Source organism: Perna viridis, chromosome 3 (assembly GCF_037379345.1).
Source record: "Perna viridis isolate PV_CMFRI_1.1 ecotype Kerala chromosome 3, ASM3737934v1, whole genome shotgun sequence".
Classification (NCBI taxonomy): Eukaryota; Metazoa; Mollusca; class Bivalvia; order Mytilida; family Mytilidae; genus Perna; species Perna viridis.
In genome coordinates, this window is record NC_142447.1 from 54,780,148 (window position 1) to 54,800,439 (window position 20,292).

Here is a 20,292-nt window from a genome sequence, read left to right on the forward strand (position 1 = left end):
AGTACATCATGAAGTATGTTTAGCATGAACTCTTCCAAAACGTTTGAGTTTATTACATGTATTTTTAAAAATAACTGATATATTGATATTTTACTTGTGAATTTGTGCGTCCTAGATTTTGAAATGGACTGAAACCTTTAATGTTGTTTTCCATACTAAGTTTTCACACTTTTATGTATATTGATCTATTTGCAAAAGAATTGTATACGTATCAAAAATGACACTGCCGGTTCTTTATATATGCTTTCAGAACAGAAATTGTTGTAAATATATTTTTACATATGTAGGAATGCACATTATACTTTGAACAGGATGTTTGGTGCATTTTAGTAGAGTTTCTTTGTACTTTTATTACATAAGATATAAATATTACATAGGAACAATAAATTCGTTAGGATAAATTATGTTCCATCCATATAAAAGGAATGGACACCATTTTAATACCATTATACCATCAAACACATTTCGGAATGGAAAACAAGACTTAACAGTAAAGCTTCATTAAAATGTTCATCAGGTCAGTTTCGTCGCCTTTCTAATGGCATTAAAGTAGTTAATCAAGTACATGTCCAGAATATTCAAACTCTTATTAATAAATGTATCAATATATGTTCATAAGTACAAGAAATTATATTTATGTTCTGAGCTGTATAGTTCTTTGAAGTAATCGTATTTTTCAATCAAATTATAGATGTTATTTATCAAAAAGAATTTTAATAATAATAAATAAATAAAATACAAATTAAAAAAAAAAAAAACAAGTAAACATAAAACAAATTCTTATGCATTTCTTACAATGTCGGGGATCTGGTTATATTTGATACAGCTCACTTTTATTATAAAAGTACACACACACTGTTTAAACCGGATATATACTGAGTGTTTGTTTTTGTTCATACTGTGTATACTATTTGTTCAGGTAGTACTTCCAAGTAAAGAAAATTCTAACACCTGTAACATGAAACAGGGAAATCTCAGATACCCGTGGGTTAGATTTAATCATTCTCTAACGAAGCTATATCTTATCCAAGCGTGCGTGATTTCACAATTTTGCTTTCGAAAGAGTAATCAAGGGAACCAAGGTTATAGCGGTAATCAAAAGAATGTAATCCAGGGACAAAGGTACAAAAATTTGTACCCTCTGAAATAGCGCAATTCACTATTTAAGCTTAAGGGACAAAAACCAGACATGGAAAACAGACATACACAACAAAGAACATAAAGAAACTAAAATCAAACATACAAAGTAACAAACGAAAATGAGCAACTAGGACTCCACTAAAAAATAGAAGCATGGACCAGGTGCACCGGTAGGGTAAGCGTCCTCTGCTTTTCTAGAAACACTCGCTGAGTTGCTCATAAAAAGTCAAGTCCGGAGTAGACAAACGAGGAAAGGTAAACTATGACCCGTTTAATAAATCAGTTTTCATGGTGCAGATAGATACACCATCACGATCCACAAGTTCATGACGAGGACTTGTGTAGTGATGATTTGTAGCAACATAACCCTGTTCCAGAAGTCTGTTAGAATTCTAGCGCAATACAAAAAGTCTGCGTAGTTTCGGCCAGCTCGGGCATAGCGTATGAGTTATGATATGAACACTCCATACGCAGGTGCTGTAGGGATGTTGCCACAGATGAAAGGAAAGTTGACAATTCTGAATGAAAAGTCATCACGTTTGTCGTAAAGTTTGATCAATAGTTTCCCTTACCATCTATCTAAGTGTAGGTCAAGATATGAGGCTGACTTATCTCAAGTTCTTAGGGGTAGATGCAATGTATCAAATCCCCGAAATTAGGATTATTTAAAGATGATACGTCATCTATATAGCGGTAACTGAGATTCAAGGATCTAGCCAACGATATTCTTTCCTCTGAATCAGATCAGCTGTAAAGTCAGCTTCATAAGAGTGAAGAAATAGGTCAGCAATTAAGGAAACACAATTTGTTCCCATTGGAATGCTGACCGTTTGTTGAAAAACACGACCACCACACTGGAAAAATATGTTGTTGATTAAAAATTCAAGCATTTTGTAAACATCTTCCTCTGTATATTTGAAAGATGATTTGGAATTATTTCTTACAAAGTATGAGGAATCTCTACCAAGAACTATATATTTGTATCTAGGTGTACCATCTTTGTATTTTAGAAAAAAACAACGATGAATAAAGTTTTTAAGTCGGGATTTTAACTGAGTATGGGGAATAGAAGTATACATTGTTGAAAAATCATAGGTTTTAATGTTATTAAATTCAGATAATAGTCTTGAACTGATTGTCTTCAAAAGATCCACATTGAATTAATACCACTACGGGAGTAACAAGTGTTTTGGTAGGACTGCAGACCCTCTTTGACAGTTGTGAGTATAGAAGTTAAATGTTTTGAAAGAGATTTAGTGGTACACTTTGCAGATCCAGCTATGAAACGTTGTTTGTATGGATCTTTGTGGAGTTTAGGAATAAGTTACAAATACATTACGAATGTGGATTTTAAGATTTCTTCGTTATTACAGCATACAACTGTACAAATTGATCTATATTTTTGCTACCAATAAAAATGGAATTGGTTAGACCTGGCATTATTAGAGTGTTATTTCTTTTACAAATGTCAATCATAAACAAAACAAACAAACGATATCAAAGTTCCATGCAATAAACAAGAAAACCAAAGGACGAAAGTCTGTAGATAACAACGACGTAAATCAACACCAAAAAACTATATTTATTGAGAACAGCAGTGCTGGATTATGTCTTAAAGTACATTTATTTTCCTGGAACGCAAAAACTAAGCCATTAATATTTTGAAGAACTATCGGAGGGTGCATAAGTAGAGAACTGCAGAATCCAGTACATAGACGTTAAATCACATTCGTCGTCCCTGGTAGAGAGACCAAAAGAGGATAGCACAGATTTATGGTTTTTCACAATCTCTTCTTTGGAGAGTGTGGTAGCAGTATAGGTATTATCACTGCTATTATTTTCTACGTCTACCCCTGATAATAAACATTGAATGTAAAACATTTTGCAGACAAAACTAATGTTGCTTTGGGCTTTGTCTGCTGGTACGACAACATACTTTTCATGTATAAATGTTTTTGTTACATCGGGTCTTTGAAAATTGATGTAGTTTTGTATCATAAGAATTTCGAATGTTTTCTGTTGAGTACATGACTGTAACTGAGAAATTTTCCATTATGCTGTTTTATTCTCTTTTGCTAGAGAACTGTTTTAACTAGACGAATGTAAAAACAGAGACCTTATAGAAGTAAATTCTTAGCAAATCACACACTACTAATTCAGTCCTAAAAAAAGAGTAATTTACAGGCTTTTTAGGGAATTAAAAATGGAGCATGTCCAAACCCGGAGTCTGTCAATATATATGTATATATTTAATATAATAATGTCACCGTAAATATATTGCGATCGTAAATGTCCGGGTCATCGTTGTCCATATTCACTTCACTTGGTTTTCGTGCGATGACTTTAGTTATGGTTGATCAATTGTTATGCTTTTTTTAATGAAATTTGTATTATAACTACTAAAGGAAGGCTCCTTTTTAATTTGGAGTCATGGTCCCAACCATTTTAAAATTAGGTCCATCCATGTAACTGACAGATACCGCACAGTTGGTTTCTGATCATCTAAAAACAACTGAGAGTCCAGAATTAGAGCAACAAATTCTACCAAGCTAACCTACATCAAGTAAAATGGGCAAGTTGAACACATGCAAGTACACCTTCAAGAAAGAAGCATTGTTATATGTATATGACTTGCCTTATGGTTATGGCAAGCCACTGTGGAGTTTTTTTTACTCATTTATTGATATCAGTAGATATTTAGTAACATATATTAAGGATATTTATCAACATGTGAATAATTCAATTATTGATAACAATAAATGGAGGAGCTTTCTAGACAATGCAAATACATTCAAGACAAAACGTATGTATGTTCAAATCTGCCCTTTAGGCAATACCAGTCTGTGTTCACACTTGTTAAAGGATAACATAAAGTGATGCATACATCTTAGTATCAAACCGCATTTTTCCGACGCAGTCGGTATAGTTTCGCTTTTTAACCTTTGACCTTAAAAAAAACGCTCTTCTATAGAAACGCAAGTCACCTGATCGCAATTCTGTTTCTCGATCGGCCAAAAACTGATAACTTAGTGGCGTTCGAAAAAACATGTAGCTGATTATGTTTGTTTTCGAATTGAATTTGTCTATTATTGTTATATGGATAAACAGAAATATCATTTAATCAGAAAACAGTTCTGTGGTAACATATGTTAAAATGATACTGGACATATTTTAATGCATTAAACCATACATATATTTCCTCATATTTACTTAAAGTTTTCGTAATAAAGGAGGACAAAATGTCGCTTGTCAATATTAAACATTTTTTGTAATATTAATAAACAAATTTGTTCTAGACATGAGAAGATATCTATGGGTAGATTTTAACGGATTGACAACCCATAGAACTTGACGCTTGCCGGGTTTTCTCTCATCTCCGTTTCCATATTTTTGTGTTTTTGCCAGAATTTTGCGCTTTTGTCCTGTTCTTTGATTTTGAATTTTCCTTTTTTTGGTGATACTTCTATATTTTTCGTCGATAATGTGCTCAGAACTGCGTCCTATGCTGTCTTCACGGAAACGCAGATAAAGTTCCTTTTCATTTTCATTGGAATATGAAAAAATAAACGCATGTGCAGAAAAATACGGTATTGACCATAATGACATACTAAATCCATAAAGAAACCATACGTTAAACGGTTTGACAAAACATCATGTTTTCACCATAACGGTTTAATAGAGTAACCAAGGAAACCAGGACTCAAATGGAAATTAAAAGAACACATTTCACGAATAATGACATAAGAAGGAAAAGAGACAAATATAACAAAGAACATCAAATAACAAAAATAACACGTGCAAAGCCACAAAAATGAATGGGTAAGCCGGACTCGACTAAAAACTATGACACGGTGAACAAATTGGTATCATGTAGATGGATAACGTATTTTTAACTTCTATTTCCTGATCCAAATAGAACGAATTTGTAAGATCGTCAATCATTTATCTGTCTGCATAATCGTAGTCAGGGAGGAGACTTGATCAAGTTATCTTGAAGTCGAACTTTAAAAAGGTATTGATAAATTTTGTATTTTTAGCCTTACGTGTCAATTAATCTTAGCTCATACATACTGTTTTCTCATGTTTATATCTTAAAATGATAAACAAAAGGGTAATGATACACCAAATCAAATACATAACTATCATTTATATGCCATTGTGTAGCATCCGGGTTTTTAGAAAAAGAAAATAGGCATTTAGTTCTAGCCCTTCTTTATATTCATATGATAATTATATGAATTATTACTGCCATATTGCCATTTTAATTAATGGTCGTTTGAAATGGTGACACTGTATCCCCTAGACAGCCTGTCCTACAATAATTACATATAAAAAAAAAAGAAAGAAACTGTGATAAGGTTTCACAAAACACTCATAACTTAACCACTAATATGGTTTGGAAAAGTAATGACTGTTCTGGTAATTCAAATATGTTGGTCAACTCGTGTAGGCGCTTGCCAAAATCCGGTTTCGTAGACTATATAAAGCGTACTCCAGGAAGGTCTTGGAAGACAACACCATGGATCCTAAGGTAAGCTAACTGCAGTCAATCTGTACATTTTAAAAGGGGTTTTAACTGTAAAGACCAAAGATTTGTACGACCAAACAAGACAGGTTAAAATAGTTCACTTTAGAGGTATAGTACCATTTCTTCAAATTTTGTTCTCTCAAAAATCATATGCATTGATTATATTCTTTTTGTTTCAATGTGCAGTGTGGATGTAATTTCATTATTTTTTTTGTATTTTTGATTTTTGTTTATTGTTGTTGTTGCTGTTGTTTTGTTTGTGTTTGTTTTGTGTTGATATTATTACTCTAATATTATAATTATTTGCCGTTGTGTCTTCCGTGGTACAATTGCAATTTCAAGCAGACTAAAATTAAATGTTTTACTTTTTCTGTCCGTCTAAGTAGTCGTGTTAAATATATGCGTACTTTTTTGTATCATCATTCATTATATGCCAACATTTTAATCTGATGCGCAGTAGCATGAATTTATAGCTATCACTGTTTGAACCACACAATTCAAAAACATAACATGTGCTATTCCATTTAAGATTATTGAGATGTGACATAAAATTAAACGCACTGCAGCAATTAAATACAGCATTACAAAGCAATAGAATTGGATATCTGACCGCTAATCCATCTATCTACTAGTATCTTCTATATTAGTGATATCACCATGTATCACGTAAATCTATGTAGTACTAATACTCAGTACGATGATTACATTTAAAACCCATGTGATGTTTTGACCGATTGAGTTTTCATATGCACAACAAAGTGCACTTAATTAAAAATTTATATTTGCTGTGTACTATTTCTTAACTTTTCAATGTATGTATACAAAACTATAATTCAAAGATAATCTGAAATATATTAAACAATAAAGTGATCTAAACAAATTTGTCGCAACTGTTAAATAAAAAAAATAATTCTTTAGATAATTTTAATGAATATAACATGTAAAATTTCATTATCGTTTCATTGTTGTGTTATATGCCTCAGCATTTTTTATATGGGGTTAAGCAAGTGGTTCACTGCTATATATAATTATTATTCACATTGCTATATTGAGAGTGCATTGGAATTCGCATTTTTTTAAAAATTAAAGTTTACATGCCCATGTCTGGAGAGATAAAATAAATTTCATCCTCTATCGGAAGTAAACTAATTTTGCTGGAAAAAACCCGGAATGACATGCTAGACCACTTTCGTAGAGAATCATCTTTTACTCAATTTAATAATCTTCTCAACTCTTGGAACGGCATGTCATGTCATTGTTCTGTTTGCTATTCATAACAGCTCTGGTTTATGCTTTTACATTATTGACTATCTATGCTGCGCTTTCGTTTTAACCCTATTTTACATTTGCTGCTCTTTGCCTTTTATGTTGGCTGATGACTTTTGTATGTTTGCATAAAAAGGACTAGATAGTTGCCATGTATTGTACTTGTGATGTAATGTTATTTTTTGTAGTGCATGTATGTTGATATTTAAAGCTCCCAGGATGTTGTGTTGTTTTAAAATATCGACGTTAAATAAAGTTTTTGTTTTTGTACTGTATAGATAAGTTAGATAATGATTGTCATTCTTATTATCGGACACTTCAATAGGTTTATGACTTTGCACTTGTAACAATGACGTGGCTTTGCATTTTCAGAACGCCTTGTAAGTTGCTAATATTGTTAGCGACTTCTTTCAGTACTTAATCTTATGATTTGCATAGATATATAGTCATACGCCACGTAATGCTGCAGATCTTCGTCGTGTTTACCGCCATCGCGTCATAGTTCTAGCTTCATACGAGATAAAAATGTACCTCTTAACTATCATACACGTGTGTTCTATGCGTGTTTCTTGCATGTACGAGAAAGGGAAGTTTACATAAAAATGATCGGTTAGCATTGAACATTACCCAGTTTCCGATTCAGGCACAGGAACTCGTTACAAGACTATATAGGTCATTATGCATTAGCACGGCCCGATATTTATGAATATTTATTGCCAATTGTTTAATCTGGTTCCCTGGTCAATATCATAAGCGACTCGAAGATAGCTACAACGCACCTATTTTAATACATATCATACACATGTCTATGCGTGTTAAGTCTAAATCAGTGGAAGAGAATATTTGACGATTAGCGACTTTGAAGACCTTAGTCTTTGATTATTTTAAGTTTTAGTATTCTTAAGTAAAATGCTCTTAAAATATGTCCTGTATTCAAGCTAGACAAATATCCAGTCCAGTTTCGGCTAAAATAAATATTAAAATTTCGATTATATATATACATTTTTTTGTGAACTCATTTTATCAATTATTTGACAAAATCGTGCTATCATGTTAGTGCGTTCAGAGAGATATAGATTTTATTTCTTTTGAAATGTAAATTTTTGGCCCTATGGTAATATTTATTGCTTGATTTATGACTTTTTGATAAAAAAACTTAATTCAAGATCGAATTCTCTAATTTGAGATAACAGTTGATAAATTTTTTTCGTTACCTTAATCTAGTTTTGTCAATTTCGGATATTTGTCCACTATTTCCAAGTTATCAACTACGCTTATAACATGATACACAATGAAGAATGAACGATTACGCCAAAATGTCAATTTGTCTTTACACGTGTTGCGGAATTGCACTATTGTTGTTAGATATTACCGGATTATACTCACTTCCAATATGTGGCGGACACTGTTGGAGCAGGGCGTGCTTACCGTTCTGGAGCACCTGATATAACTCCCGTTTTGTTTCGTGGGAGTTAATATTGCTACCGCTTTCTTATTGTGTGACGTATAATTTCCCTTACCTTCGGGTTTTAAGTGTAATCTTTGTTTTTTCATTCAGTTCGCTACATTTTGTATGTAGATCGTCTCTATTTCATGTGTTCGCGTTTAGGCCATTTAAAACATGACGTATTTGAATCATCTTCGGCATTAATGATCTAATTCACATATATGTTTTATCTTAAAAGTTTTTCGGACATTTCCTCGTGATGAGTGCTGCTGTTTAAACAGGACATATTTACTTTTCCGAAGCACCTGTATAAGTTGGGCACAACCTACAACTGAACATCGCACTTGTACACTTTTCCTACGTTTGTTAATGCATTGGGAAAAGGACAATGACTGAAAGGAACTGTTTTAATTTGAAATCAATTTAAATGCTACTTTCACTTTGAATACCTGACCCATTTCTGCGGACCTGTCTGATATCTATTCCGTTTGACTGAACGTCTATCGTGAGCTTCGCATGCGATGCTCGGTATAATTATCAGACAGGCGGTAAGTCATTTATTGCAAAAGTCGACAGTATTCACATATATTTCTCATTCAGAAACAGTTACCGACTACCCAAGTTTTGCATTCGATTGTTGTACTTCTGTGATAAAATTGTATAAAATATGTATGAAATTGGCACTTTTCAAAGATGCAAGTTATTTTAATCTGGTAAAAGTCTTGATATAACAATACAGCTCTCTGACAGTAGTCAGAAAGGGGACTCGTAAAAACCAATGGAGTGATGCATACTAGGGCGACATCGTTAATTTCAACAAGATACCATGATGTACAATCTGTTTTCGTAAGATATTTTAGATATAATTCTTCAAAATATTTTCAAAACTTCTAAATACGTTTTAAAGACATGGTGATATCAACTAAAATGTGTAATAATCACTTAATGCATATTTAAGATGGTGACTATTGATAATTTTTGTTCATTTGTATAATTGAGATATTTCATCACCATTTCTTTTTAATTTTACTTTATGTACATCATGGTATCTTGTTGAAATTAACGATGTATACAGAAGAAGAAGACATATTAACGCAGATAAGACATTGATAACACAGGATTTAATGTGTTTCTCTTACCACATGGCCATGATTTCTTCATATTTAAAGAGATCATCTGAAATAAGATATTCCATAAAAAAACAAATATCATTTTTTAAACTGCTCAGGTTTGATATTGCTCTGAATATTTATAACAAGTATTATTATTTAAACTGCTTAGGTTTGATATTGCTCTGACGATTCTTTACCTTCTATTTATGATTTAGATAACTCTCTATGAACACAGAGATTTCGGCGGGAGGAGTCTGACTTTTACCAACAGCTGCTCTAATTTTGTAAACGTTGGTTTCAACGATACATTGTCCAGTGTAGTGGTAGAAGGTGGTGTGTGCGTATTTTTTGATAAGTTTAATATATATATATTATATCTGGCCGAGTGGTCTAGGACGCTGGACGTAGTACAGGCGGGGTTGACATAGATGTCACAGCGGTACGAGCTCGAATCCCGCGGACGGAACGACAAAAAATTTGCTTTGCAAATATGATAGTTCTAACATCGTTGGGAATTATCAGACCCTTCTATAAGTTTACATTATCTTCCCTGTATCAATTTGATCCAATGGAGCAGTGTAGCGAATAGAGTCGTCACATTCTAAGACGTTGTATATATATATATCGATTTTTTATGTTAATAGGGTCGGTATTATAAACCTATGGAATGAAACTAAATTCTTGTAAAAAATAAAAGTGGTATTTGCAATTTCCCATTCTAAGGTTAAAACACTATATGCATTAATGTATAAGACTTCAAAATGCACATCGTCATTTAAAGTAACTGGTTGAAATCATTACAGATGGGTTCTCTTTCAACACATCAACTACCAAGGAAGCATATATGTTGTTTGTGCGGGAGAGAAAAAGAACGTTTTAGAATGGAATGATACTGCTTCATCAATAAAGCTTATCGACAATGTAAGTTCATATTTTATATGAATATATAACATAAAGTTGACTCCATCTGAAATCTCTTTGCTTCGGGAATGATAGAATTTTCATAACTATGTTGGTTCCTATAAATTAATAAAAATCAATAAATTGAATTTTAAAAAAAGTAAAAGATTCAATTTATACATGCACATAAGAAAATACTGAATCAAAAATACACTCCAAAAACACTCTCCAAAGAAGAAATTGTGGAAAACAATAAATCTGTGCTATCTTCCCTTTGTCTCTCTACGATGAATGTGTATTACCGTCTATGTACTGGATTCTTAAACTCCACAAGAATCCATACAAACAACGTTACATAGCTGGATCTGCGAAATGTACCACCAAACCTCTTTCAAAACTTCTTAACTTCACCTCGGTATTAATTCAATGTAGAACCTGAAAAAATCTTTTGGAGACAATCAGTTCAAGACTATTATCAGAATATAATAGTATTAAAACCTACTATTTTTCAACACTGTATACTTCCATTCCACATACTCAGTTAAAATTCCGACTTAAAAACATTATACATCGTTGTTTTTCAAAAAAAAGATGGTACACCTAGATACAAATATATAGTTCTTGGTAAAGATTCCTCATAATTTGGAAGAAATAATTCCAAATCATCTTCCAAATATACAGAAGAAGATGTTTAAAAAATATTGGAATTTTTAATCGACAACATATTTGTCCAGTGAGGTGGACGCGTTTTTCAACAAACGGTCTGAATTCCAATGGGAACAAGTTGTGCTCCTATACTTGCTGACCTACTTCACTCTTATGAAGCTGACTTTATAGCTGATCTTATCCCAAAGAAAGAATATCGTTTAGCTAGATGCTTTAATCTCAGTTTCCTCTATAAAGATGACGTATTATCTTTAAACAATCCTAATTTTGGTGATTTGATATATCGCATCTACCCCAAAGAACTTGAGATGAAGGATACTACAGACACTGTGAAGTCAGCTCATATCTTGACCTACACTTAGAAATCGATGTTAAAGGAAAACTATTGACCAAACTTTACGACAAACGTGATGACTTTTCATTCAAAATTGTCAACTTTCCTTCCATCTGCGGCAACATCCCTTCGGCACAACGGTATGGAGTGTTAATATTACAACTCATACGTTATTCCGACTTTTTGTATCGCGCTAGAATTCTAATAAATATGCTTCTGGAACAAGGTTATGTTGCTACAAGATTGAAATCACCCCTACAAAAGTTTTATGGTCGTCATCATGAACTCGTGGATCGTTACCGTGTATCCATCTGCGCCATGAAAACTGATATGTTCAACATGTCATAGTTTTCCTTTCCTCTTTCGTCTATCCCGGACTTAACTTTTTATGAACAACTCGGCGGGTGTTTCTAGAAAAGCAGAGGACACTTACCCTACCGGTGCACCTAGTTCATGCTCCCAGGTTTTAGTGGAGTCTGAGTTGCTCATTTGCTTTTGTTACTTTGTATGCATGATTTTAGTTACTTTATGTTCTTTGTTGTGTATGTCTATTTTCCATCTCTGGTCTTTGTCCTTGGATTACATTCTTTTGATTACCGCTATAACATTGGTTCCCTTGATTACTCTTTTATAACTCCATACGTTGTCAGTTTGCTGGTCCAGACATGTTTAATGCTAATTCCAAACTTTGGGCCTTTTTATTGCAGTTCAAAACTTGCATCATTTGTAAATGGTTTGATTTTACGAACGATTCTAATGTTCACGTTTTTGAAAGAATGTGTATTGAAAATCAAACGGCTATTGATGATAATTAATCATTCGTTTTAGTAATTTACCTGTCAACAAAGTTAAAATAATTTCATCTCTTTATTGTTTTGGCTTGGGTGCAGATCACATTAATAATTGCCAGTTTAAAGATCGCACTATTAAATAAATCTAATCATAAGATTATTTATGCTAATAGCCTTTTCGATTGGTTGAGAACGTCTTTGCTAGAAAGTTCATACTTGCATGAACTGTGTCAGCTCGTTCATACATGCATGAACACCGGTCAGCCGATATGGCGGCCGTATAGTTCGAAAGAGTGTGGCAACGACCTAAACGGCATGATATAGACGTAAGAATAATTTATTACATCCACATTGATTTTACCGGTACAGTTTGTTTACAGAGTGTAATTTTCAGCTCGGGGAAAGTTATAAATGCTTACAATCTCACTAATTCGCCCCATAATTAAATTGTCAGAGAACTAGATTCTATAAATACGTTTTATGAACGACCGAAAACACATGTACCTGTTTAATCCTATAATAACCCGATTGCCTGATGTGTGTACACACCAATTAATACCCAACTAAAGTGACAAAATGTGATGTCTGGACAATCAATTGCTTGGGGTTTTCTATTTAGTGTGTGTTGTATTTTAAGGATTTTACCGAATTGCCTTCCTGTACGTTGTACACAGATTGGAATTTTCAAGGAAAAAGTCTTGATTTACATGACGATGCAAAGAATCTACAATGGTACAATTTTAACGATAGAGTGTCTTCCATCAGAGTTTATAGTGGAGGGTAGGTATATAGTTCTAAACGTCGTCATTTTAACGTCATCGAATATAATAATTCAAAATAAAAGACATGTTATTTTTATAGTTGAAATTTATTATATTTTTATGACATAAAATACTACAGTAAACAGTACTTTATCAGGAGAAGAGGACATTTATAAGCTTTAGGAATCACCATATGTACGAACACTTGGTAACCATTCTCATCCATTCAATTACTATTTTTTTTTAGAAAAAAGTTAGTTAAAGTAATTCACAAAAAAAACGTGTTCTGTTATGAAATGTGCATGACTTTTGACGAATATTTGGAATGACATAGATCAATTAAGATAGCTGGGTACGAATTATATGCCTTAGTTCTAAAATTTATAGTTTTCGTCAAAGAAAAAAAGGTGAAACTAGTTTCCTTTTCCTTGCTAACAACGCTGTCATATTCGTTCATTTCGAGGAGGCCCTGATCAAGCTGTAAGCTTCTTTGATAATATCTTCATGTTCGAGAATTAGAGAGTAAAACACTTTTGGTATTATCAAAAACGTATATATTTTTTATTTACAAAACGGACAATTAGATAAAACAACCATGACTTCCCGTACAGTACCTATCCCTATTTAGAAAAGGTTGCCTATACTTTGAAGAAAGGTCCATTTATTTATTTAAATGCTTTGACAACACATTGTGTACACAGTACAAATGTGTCACATATGGTATTCATATGGTTCTTACTACAATAATTATATGGTAATCAAATAATAATCAAATGATATTTAAAGTATGATTGTCATATTATATAAATTATGCTCATATGTTAATTTTGGCTTTAAGCATTTGATAATCATATGTTTGAATAACATTTGACTCTCATATGATAATCATGCGATAACCATATGTAAATTGAAACATATGATTGTCATATGGTTCTCGATTCATGTGATAATCATATGATGCAAACCATATGATTCTTATGTGTGGCACATTGCCTGAATGCATCTTTTATAGAAGCTATTCACATTTTAACAATATATATAATAGTACTACCTTTTATTACTGCTATATTATACTCAACATGCTGAGTTTATTTAAACAAAGCAGTATGTTTTGTAGGTACTTACAGTAAATGATTCTCAAAGATAATACGTTCTTTAACATTTGTTTCTGTCTTTTAGATGGATTGCATATACAGACGCAGATTTTAAGGGACAACAGACACTCTACCTACTTGGGAACTATTCCATGTCTGCATCCGAGGGACAGTTTCCGAATGATATGATATCTTCCTTAAAGGCCATACAAATTGTGAGTCTATAGATAGCATTGTAGGTGTTTTCGAACGATAAGATATTTATAGTAAGGAGAGTAAAAATTATAAATGATATAATTCTGAGTTATAAATAATTAATTTAAACAAATTAATTGAATTAAAAGATAACAATTTATTTTGTTCAACGAAGTCACCTTATTTTATCAATATTTAACTACAGAATAACTGTAAAGAAATGAAAGAGTGGTTTGCCCTGTGCAGTAATTACTCTTAAACATGAGAGGAGAAACTGTTCGAAGTAAACAGGACAGAAATGCAATTTTGGGATAAAGTTTTTATATTTCTTTCCGAGTTTAATTATTCATATAACATTTTTTAGAAACCAACAGGATCGGTCACTATTGTGAAGTTAGCTTTTGACCTCACTAAAGCAATTATTACAACCAAACCCTCGGCGGTATTTGAGTGGACACAAATAAATGATTCATCTGTAGAGCAACATCTATCAATTAAAGAGGAAAAAAGTATCACCAAAGAAAATACATACGAGTTCCATTGGAATCAAGGCGCACGTGTTTCAGGTGAGAGCCCGCAAAAGAAAAAAAATACTTCTTATCTTTGTTTATTTATTTTGTTCTTAAGAATTAATTTGAATGTCTGTTCAATATATATTCTGATAGATGTTATTTTATCGTAGAATGGGTGTTTTTGACTGCCAAATTGACGTTTTCTAGTTTTAAATCTCTCATACGTTCTTGAAAGATGTAACAAGTTATAGTTTAATGTCATAGACATATTAATACTGTGAATGTCTCTCTGTATGATAATCTCAGCAGTTCTTTTCATAAGTGTGTGGTCGAAAAGAGAAAGTTAATATCAGAAAGGCCCATTAGTAGGAAGTCGGACAGGTGTAATGTTAATGCACAAAGCCACGTGAACGTCACCGCATTTTATCTTTGCATTTGGACGAAGATTTGTTTTACTTAGACATTTTATGATATAGTTTCACTAAATTCTGTTGGGCGTGTTTTCATTGATGTTTTTTTAGTAAATAAGGTGTGCTTATAAGTTGCTTTTTGATTTTGAACTGGCTTACAGAAACAGCGAGTACTCTTTCAAGGTAGATACAGCTTGTTGTGTTTTGTCCTATTTGTTGAAGTGTTTGTATTTTGGATCGATCTTAAAAGTTAAATACCCTAGCAACAGAGTTTTATAGTTCGTTTTATTGTTGTATTTTCCCACAACTACCCTAGGTATTGGGAGGGTTGAGCGCTCACAAATATCGTTAACCCCGCCACATACATTATCTGTCCGTCCAAAGCCAGGAACTTGTAGTCCAGTGATTGTCGTTGTTTTTACATGTTCATTGTTATTAGTTTAACGTTTTTGCTATAGATCAGGTCGATTTTCGTGTTAATGCATACGAATGTAGTTTCATCGTATTTATTTTGGGGCCTATTGTTTGATTTGATTTATTGGTTTTATCCACCATTGAGGAAAGTGTGATGACCTGTAGAAGTTTATTTGTTTGTTGTTTGACTTCAGGTTGATGACTGTCACATTGGCAATTATACCACACCTCGTATTTTTTATATTTAGAAATTATCTATTTTGTTAACAGTTTTAACATAGTTTAAACAGATCATGGTTTTAATAGATTTATTAGATTCATTATAAAGTACGACAAACATGCGCATCATTTGTCTACTGGTGATAAATTTCATAACACCTTGTCTGTTTTTATTTTTTCAAAATTAAAATAAATAAGATAGATCTCAATGTTCGTTTTAAGAAATAAACAAATGCATCTCCATGATTTTACATTGTGATCATTCTACATTTTATAAACAATTGAATAGAGAGTACATACTAAAAAGTATAAAATAATAAATACTAGTATAGTGAAACGGTAATATGATTTTACAAAACTATGACCTTTTTAAACACTATATGGTCCGAAAGTGGGTATTCAAACATTCATTGAAAAGTTATAGTTTTATATAAGAAAAATTTTCAGTAATGTCATTTATACGTCTTTATATGATCAACATTCAGTCTTATTTGAAGATAGGTTCTTTATTACCAAAACTTGGTTAAATTTCATTAAGTATTTCGAAAACACTATAAAATGCATCCTGAAATTGATGAACACTTTTTTTTAGAAATAAAAGCAAAATTATGAATTTGCTTTCAGTTGAACTGTAAGCTGTCATTTGATATGTTGTTTTAATTAACATAGTTAGCAATATCATATATGTTTCTCCTATATCATAGCAAACAGTTTGGTGTATAATATAGAGGAGCTTTAATGAAAAAGAGATAATTTGATTTCCCATTAAAGACTGTAGTTAAAGTAACATCTAGTACAAGTCTGGAACTGTTGATGAAGCTTACTTTAGTGTGTATGTATGTGATCTCGTTGAAATCTTATAAAATTTATCAGATATTGTGTTATATCATATTTTATTTTAGCTTCCGTGGAAGTACAAACTGGTATACCTTTCCTAGCAGAAGGAAAAATTTCTTTGAGTGCCGAAGCTAGTTATGATGTTGGGAGTAACTCTGGAACAAAAACATCAAAAACAGAGAAGTGGTCTGTCGAATTTCCTTCAAAGATACCTGCAAGATCAAAGTTAGCGTCATTTCTAGATCCATCAAAGTTTCTTTGGTATCCAGAAATGTTAACTTTTAGTCAAGTTCATTTCATTTATTGCGCAATTACATAGTCGCTTTATATTTATTTGTTTTTGTTCGAATAATGTTTTCGTACCTTTACTTTTTACTGAAACCTGATTAGTTAATACATATACTTTACAGTTGGTAAAATTGTCAAAAATTACTCTCTAATTGGTTTTAAACATTTCAGATACCTGCTTCGTTTTGATAATACCATGAAGTTAAATATGCCAAGTTAATAACGAATAGATAAGAAAGAGTTTCTAAAAGTTCACAATTTAAACAAATTCAGGGAACAATAATAAATTACTAAGATATTTTCAGTGAATACGAGTATTTCATCTACTTAGAGATGACAAACAAAATGAAGGGTTTCTATATAAGAATTTGTAAAGTATCAGAAACAAGGGCTAAAAGTAGAAAAATGCTGACGGTTCCGACCAAATAACTTTTTTTTACACCAAATATGCATAGGGGTTTTTAATGAAATTCCTTTGCTGCTGCATTTAAATATGTATCCATTTTAACTTTTAACATTAGGTAAATTTGCATGCTCACATCCTACTTCATAACGTATTTGCGTTATGGCTTTTTTCATGACTACTCAACAATAGACATATCAATTTCAGGATGGTGTTGTCAACAGTTATAACTGAGGGGAAATACGATGTACCGTTCACAGCCGTTATGAAACAAGGTCATAAGACCTGGACCGAATATGGCACATTTAAGGGCGTCAGCTTTTACGGCTTTGTTACCAATTTCAAAGAAGAGAAAGTACAATAAACTGACAACAGGAACATTTTAAGTTAGTCAAGGAATCTTAACATATAACTAGAGCATGCTTTAGATAATAATAGTTTTATTTGCTTATTTACTTTTGTTACTTTGTGTGTCTCATTTTTCCCGTTTTTGTTATTTTATATTCTTTGTCGTGTCTGTTTTCGATATCTGGTCGTTGCCTGTGGATTACATCCCTTTATTTCAGCTAGAATCTTGGTTCCCTTGATAACTCTTTTATATAATGTTATTTTTGTTTAACAATTTGAAAGTGACATATTAAGTTCAGACAGAAGACTCAACTTTGAAACCAGTACAATTAAACGAAATTAGATTTGTGGAACAAAAAACATCGAATACACATTTGAAAACAGTGCAATTTTAATTTGGTATGTTTTAAACTATCTGTGATGTCAAGCATCGTTAATTCAAAATGTCTTTGACATTGTTTATTGAACTTCAACAAAACCACAAATCTGTTAAAATTTCAAAACTGTTGCAAGACTGTTGTAAAGTAATCCATGCGATTAACCTTGAAAGATTGCCTGACAAATTTGATTCAGCGAATTAAAAGTTCCATCAAGGTAATTTGCTGTAATTTTGATTGATCCCTTAATTTACGACAGAATATAATGTGTTTAATAAGTTTGATATGGTTTATTATTAGTAGTACAAAGAATAAAAAATATATATTGTTTATAATGTACTACACACGAACAAATGAAGATTGACAATATAATAATTGTTCATATAATTATATTTTTATCAGTATTCAATGACTAAATGGATGCAAATTTGATGATTTGATTCGCTTTATTTTCTGCGACTTACTGATTAGATTCTGTATAGCATTGCTTTAAAATAAAGAATATGTTAATATCTCTAGTATTTTTAATACCAAACAATATCGTTTGTTTTACGATAACACACATACCAATTACATCTGATATAGACCTGACAAATGAAACAGTATAAGATTAAAAGAGGTGTCCTTCAAATACAAGAAGTACTCATCCATCAGCAGCACATAAGTTTACCCACGCTAACTGTTGGTTTCATGGGCTTTGTTTCTGTGTGTCTTTTTGCCCCTTTTTGTGTTTTCCATCTTGAGTTTGTTTTGTTCGCGACTTTCCTGTTGTTTAAAACAGCCAATCATAATATCGTTTTTCAAGAAAAAAGCAAAAAGTGGCAATTAAGATCATTCTGAAATTACACATTGACTCTCCATACAGTAAATTTGTATGTGAGCTCCGAAAAAAACATCACAAATATAACTACATACCACTCTTAGGTCTCACTAACCACTTCTAACGTTTCCATTACTTTACATGTTAAAAAAAGTAATTTTCAAAGTCTCACTGTGAATTCCCAGGACAAATGACATCTTAAAGTTGCATACCGTTGCGAAGCTTGGAAAGTAAGGCTTCCAAAATCATTATGCTAATGGTACGATGATAGTAGAAATTCTTCACAAAATTTGCTTGAATAAATAATACTGAAAATCCACATTTTTACCTGTTCTGCTAATTGACAGCATGGAGGCAAATTACTCACACATGTAAACAATATTCATACACTTTTGTAATTAATTACATATATGATTTACACATGCTTAGCTTTATTTTGACTACTTTTAATCATAATACACACAAATAATGCACTTATAATGCATATCTCTAGGTTCAGTGTGCTTTTGGTACTACAAAGGGGGTGGCCATTTGAACCGGAAGTGGTTAGTGAGACCTTAACAGGCAAGTAATATTACGATTCGGGGAAGTAGAATTTAAATTTCATTTGCCCTAAGGACAACCAAGCTTAATGTATTTTTTTAATAATATTAACCTAAGGGAACCTTGTTTTCAATTTCGCCCACTTTTATTTTTATCAACTCGCCAAAAAAAAAAACCAAAAAAAAACAGGGTCCCCAAAATGTTAACGTCAAACCCATCTTTACACGTAACCGAGTTTTTTTAACCTTCATACAAATAAAATATTCACGTACAATAACTCTCATATCTTAGTACTTATATAACGAACTCCATGTTTTAGCCGACATAACGATAGACTAGATGTTTGACTTTTATAAAACAACACACAGGAGACCGTGGTGTAGATCGAAAAAACAAATTTAAGCCATAAAACAGTTGAATAAAAACAAAAGAAAACAAAATAGAGTGGGAGATGATTTATATTTGTATCAGCGTGCTAAAGGGTGCCTTTGTAGACATTCATAATATAAATAGCATGCATCATGTGGTTCTTTGCACCAATATATTGCGCTCAGTAACAAACTGGAAAATACTATATGGTTATCGGATCCAAAGTTTTCTTCTCCAGTAAATGACACTACTATAATAAAAAAAAGAATTTTCTATCCTTTTTAATATGCTGTCTAGTTCTTATGCACAACACAGAAACAACATGAATAAGAAAACATTGAACTTTTGCAGTTAAATTATTAAATAATAACGGAAAACTACAAGTCCCATTTAACGGTAAATATTCGAGAAGGTACAAATGTTTTTTTCATTTGTTTTGTTTTTTGTTTTTTGTGTTTTGTTTTGTTTTTTTGTTTTTTTTTTTTTTTTTGGGGGGGGGTGTATGGGGGTATTCGAAC

General features: G+C 32.1%; 1 protein-coding gene across 2 annotated transcripts; it reads left to right on the forward strand.

Moving 5' to 3' along the window:
- Window positions 1-5,532: 5,532 nt before the first annotated feature.
- LOC148622952 (epidermal differentiation-specific protein-like) lies at window positions 5,533-18,554 on the forward strand. 2 transcript variants are annotated; one of them, XM_088573338.1, is made up of 8 exons: window positions 5,533-5,671; window positions 9,709-9,830; window positions 10,297-10,414; window positions 12,822-12,964; window positions 14,125-14,254; window positions 14,599-14,800; window positions 16,692-16,851; window positions 17,525-18,554. In XM_088573338.1, the coding sequence occupies exons 1-8, from the start codon at window positions 5,660-5,662 to the stop codon at window positions 17,679-17,681; spliced, it is 1,044 nt and encodes a 347-aa protein (XP_088429464.1). In that variant the 5' UTR covers window positions 5,533-5,659; the 3' UTR covers window positions 17,682-18,554. The 2 variants fall into 2 exon arrangements, with proteins under 2 accessions (XP_088429464.1, XP_088429463.1); XM_088573337.1 differs by lacking the exon at window positions 5,533-5,671 and adding an exon at window positions 8,888-8,929.
- Window positions 18,555-20,292: the final 1,738 nt, after the last annotated feature.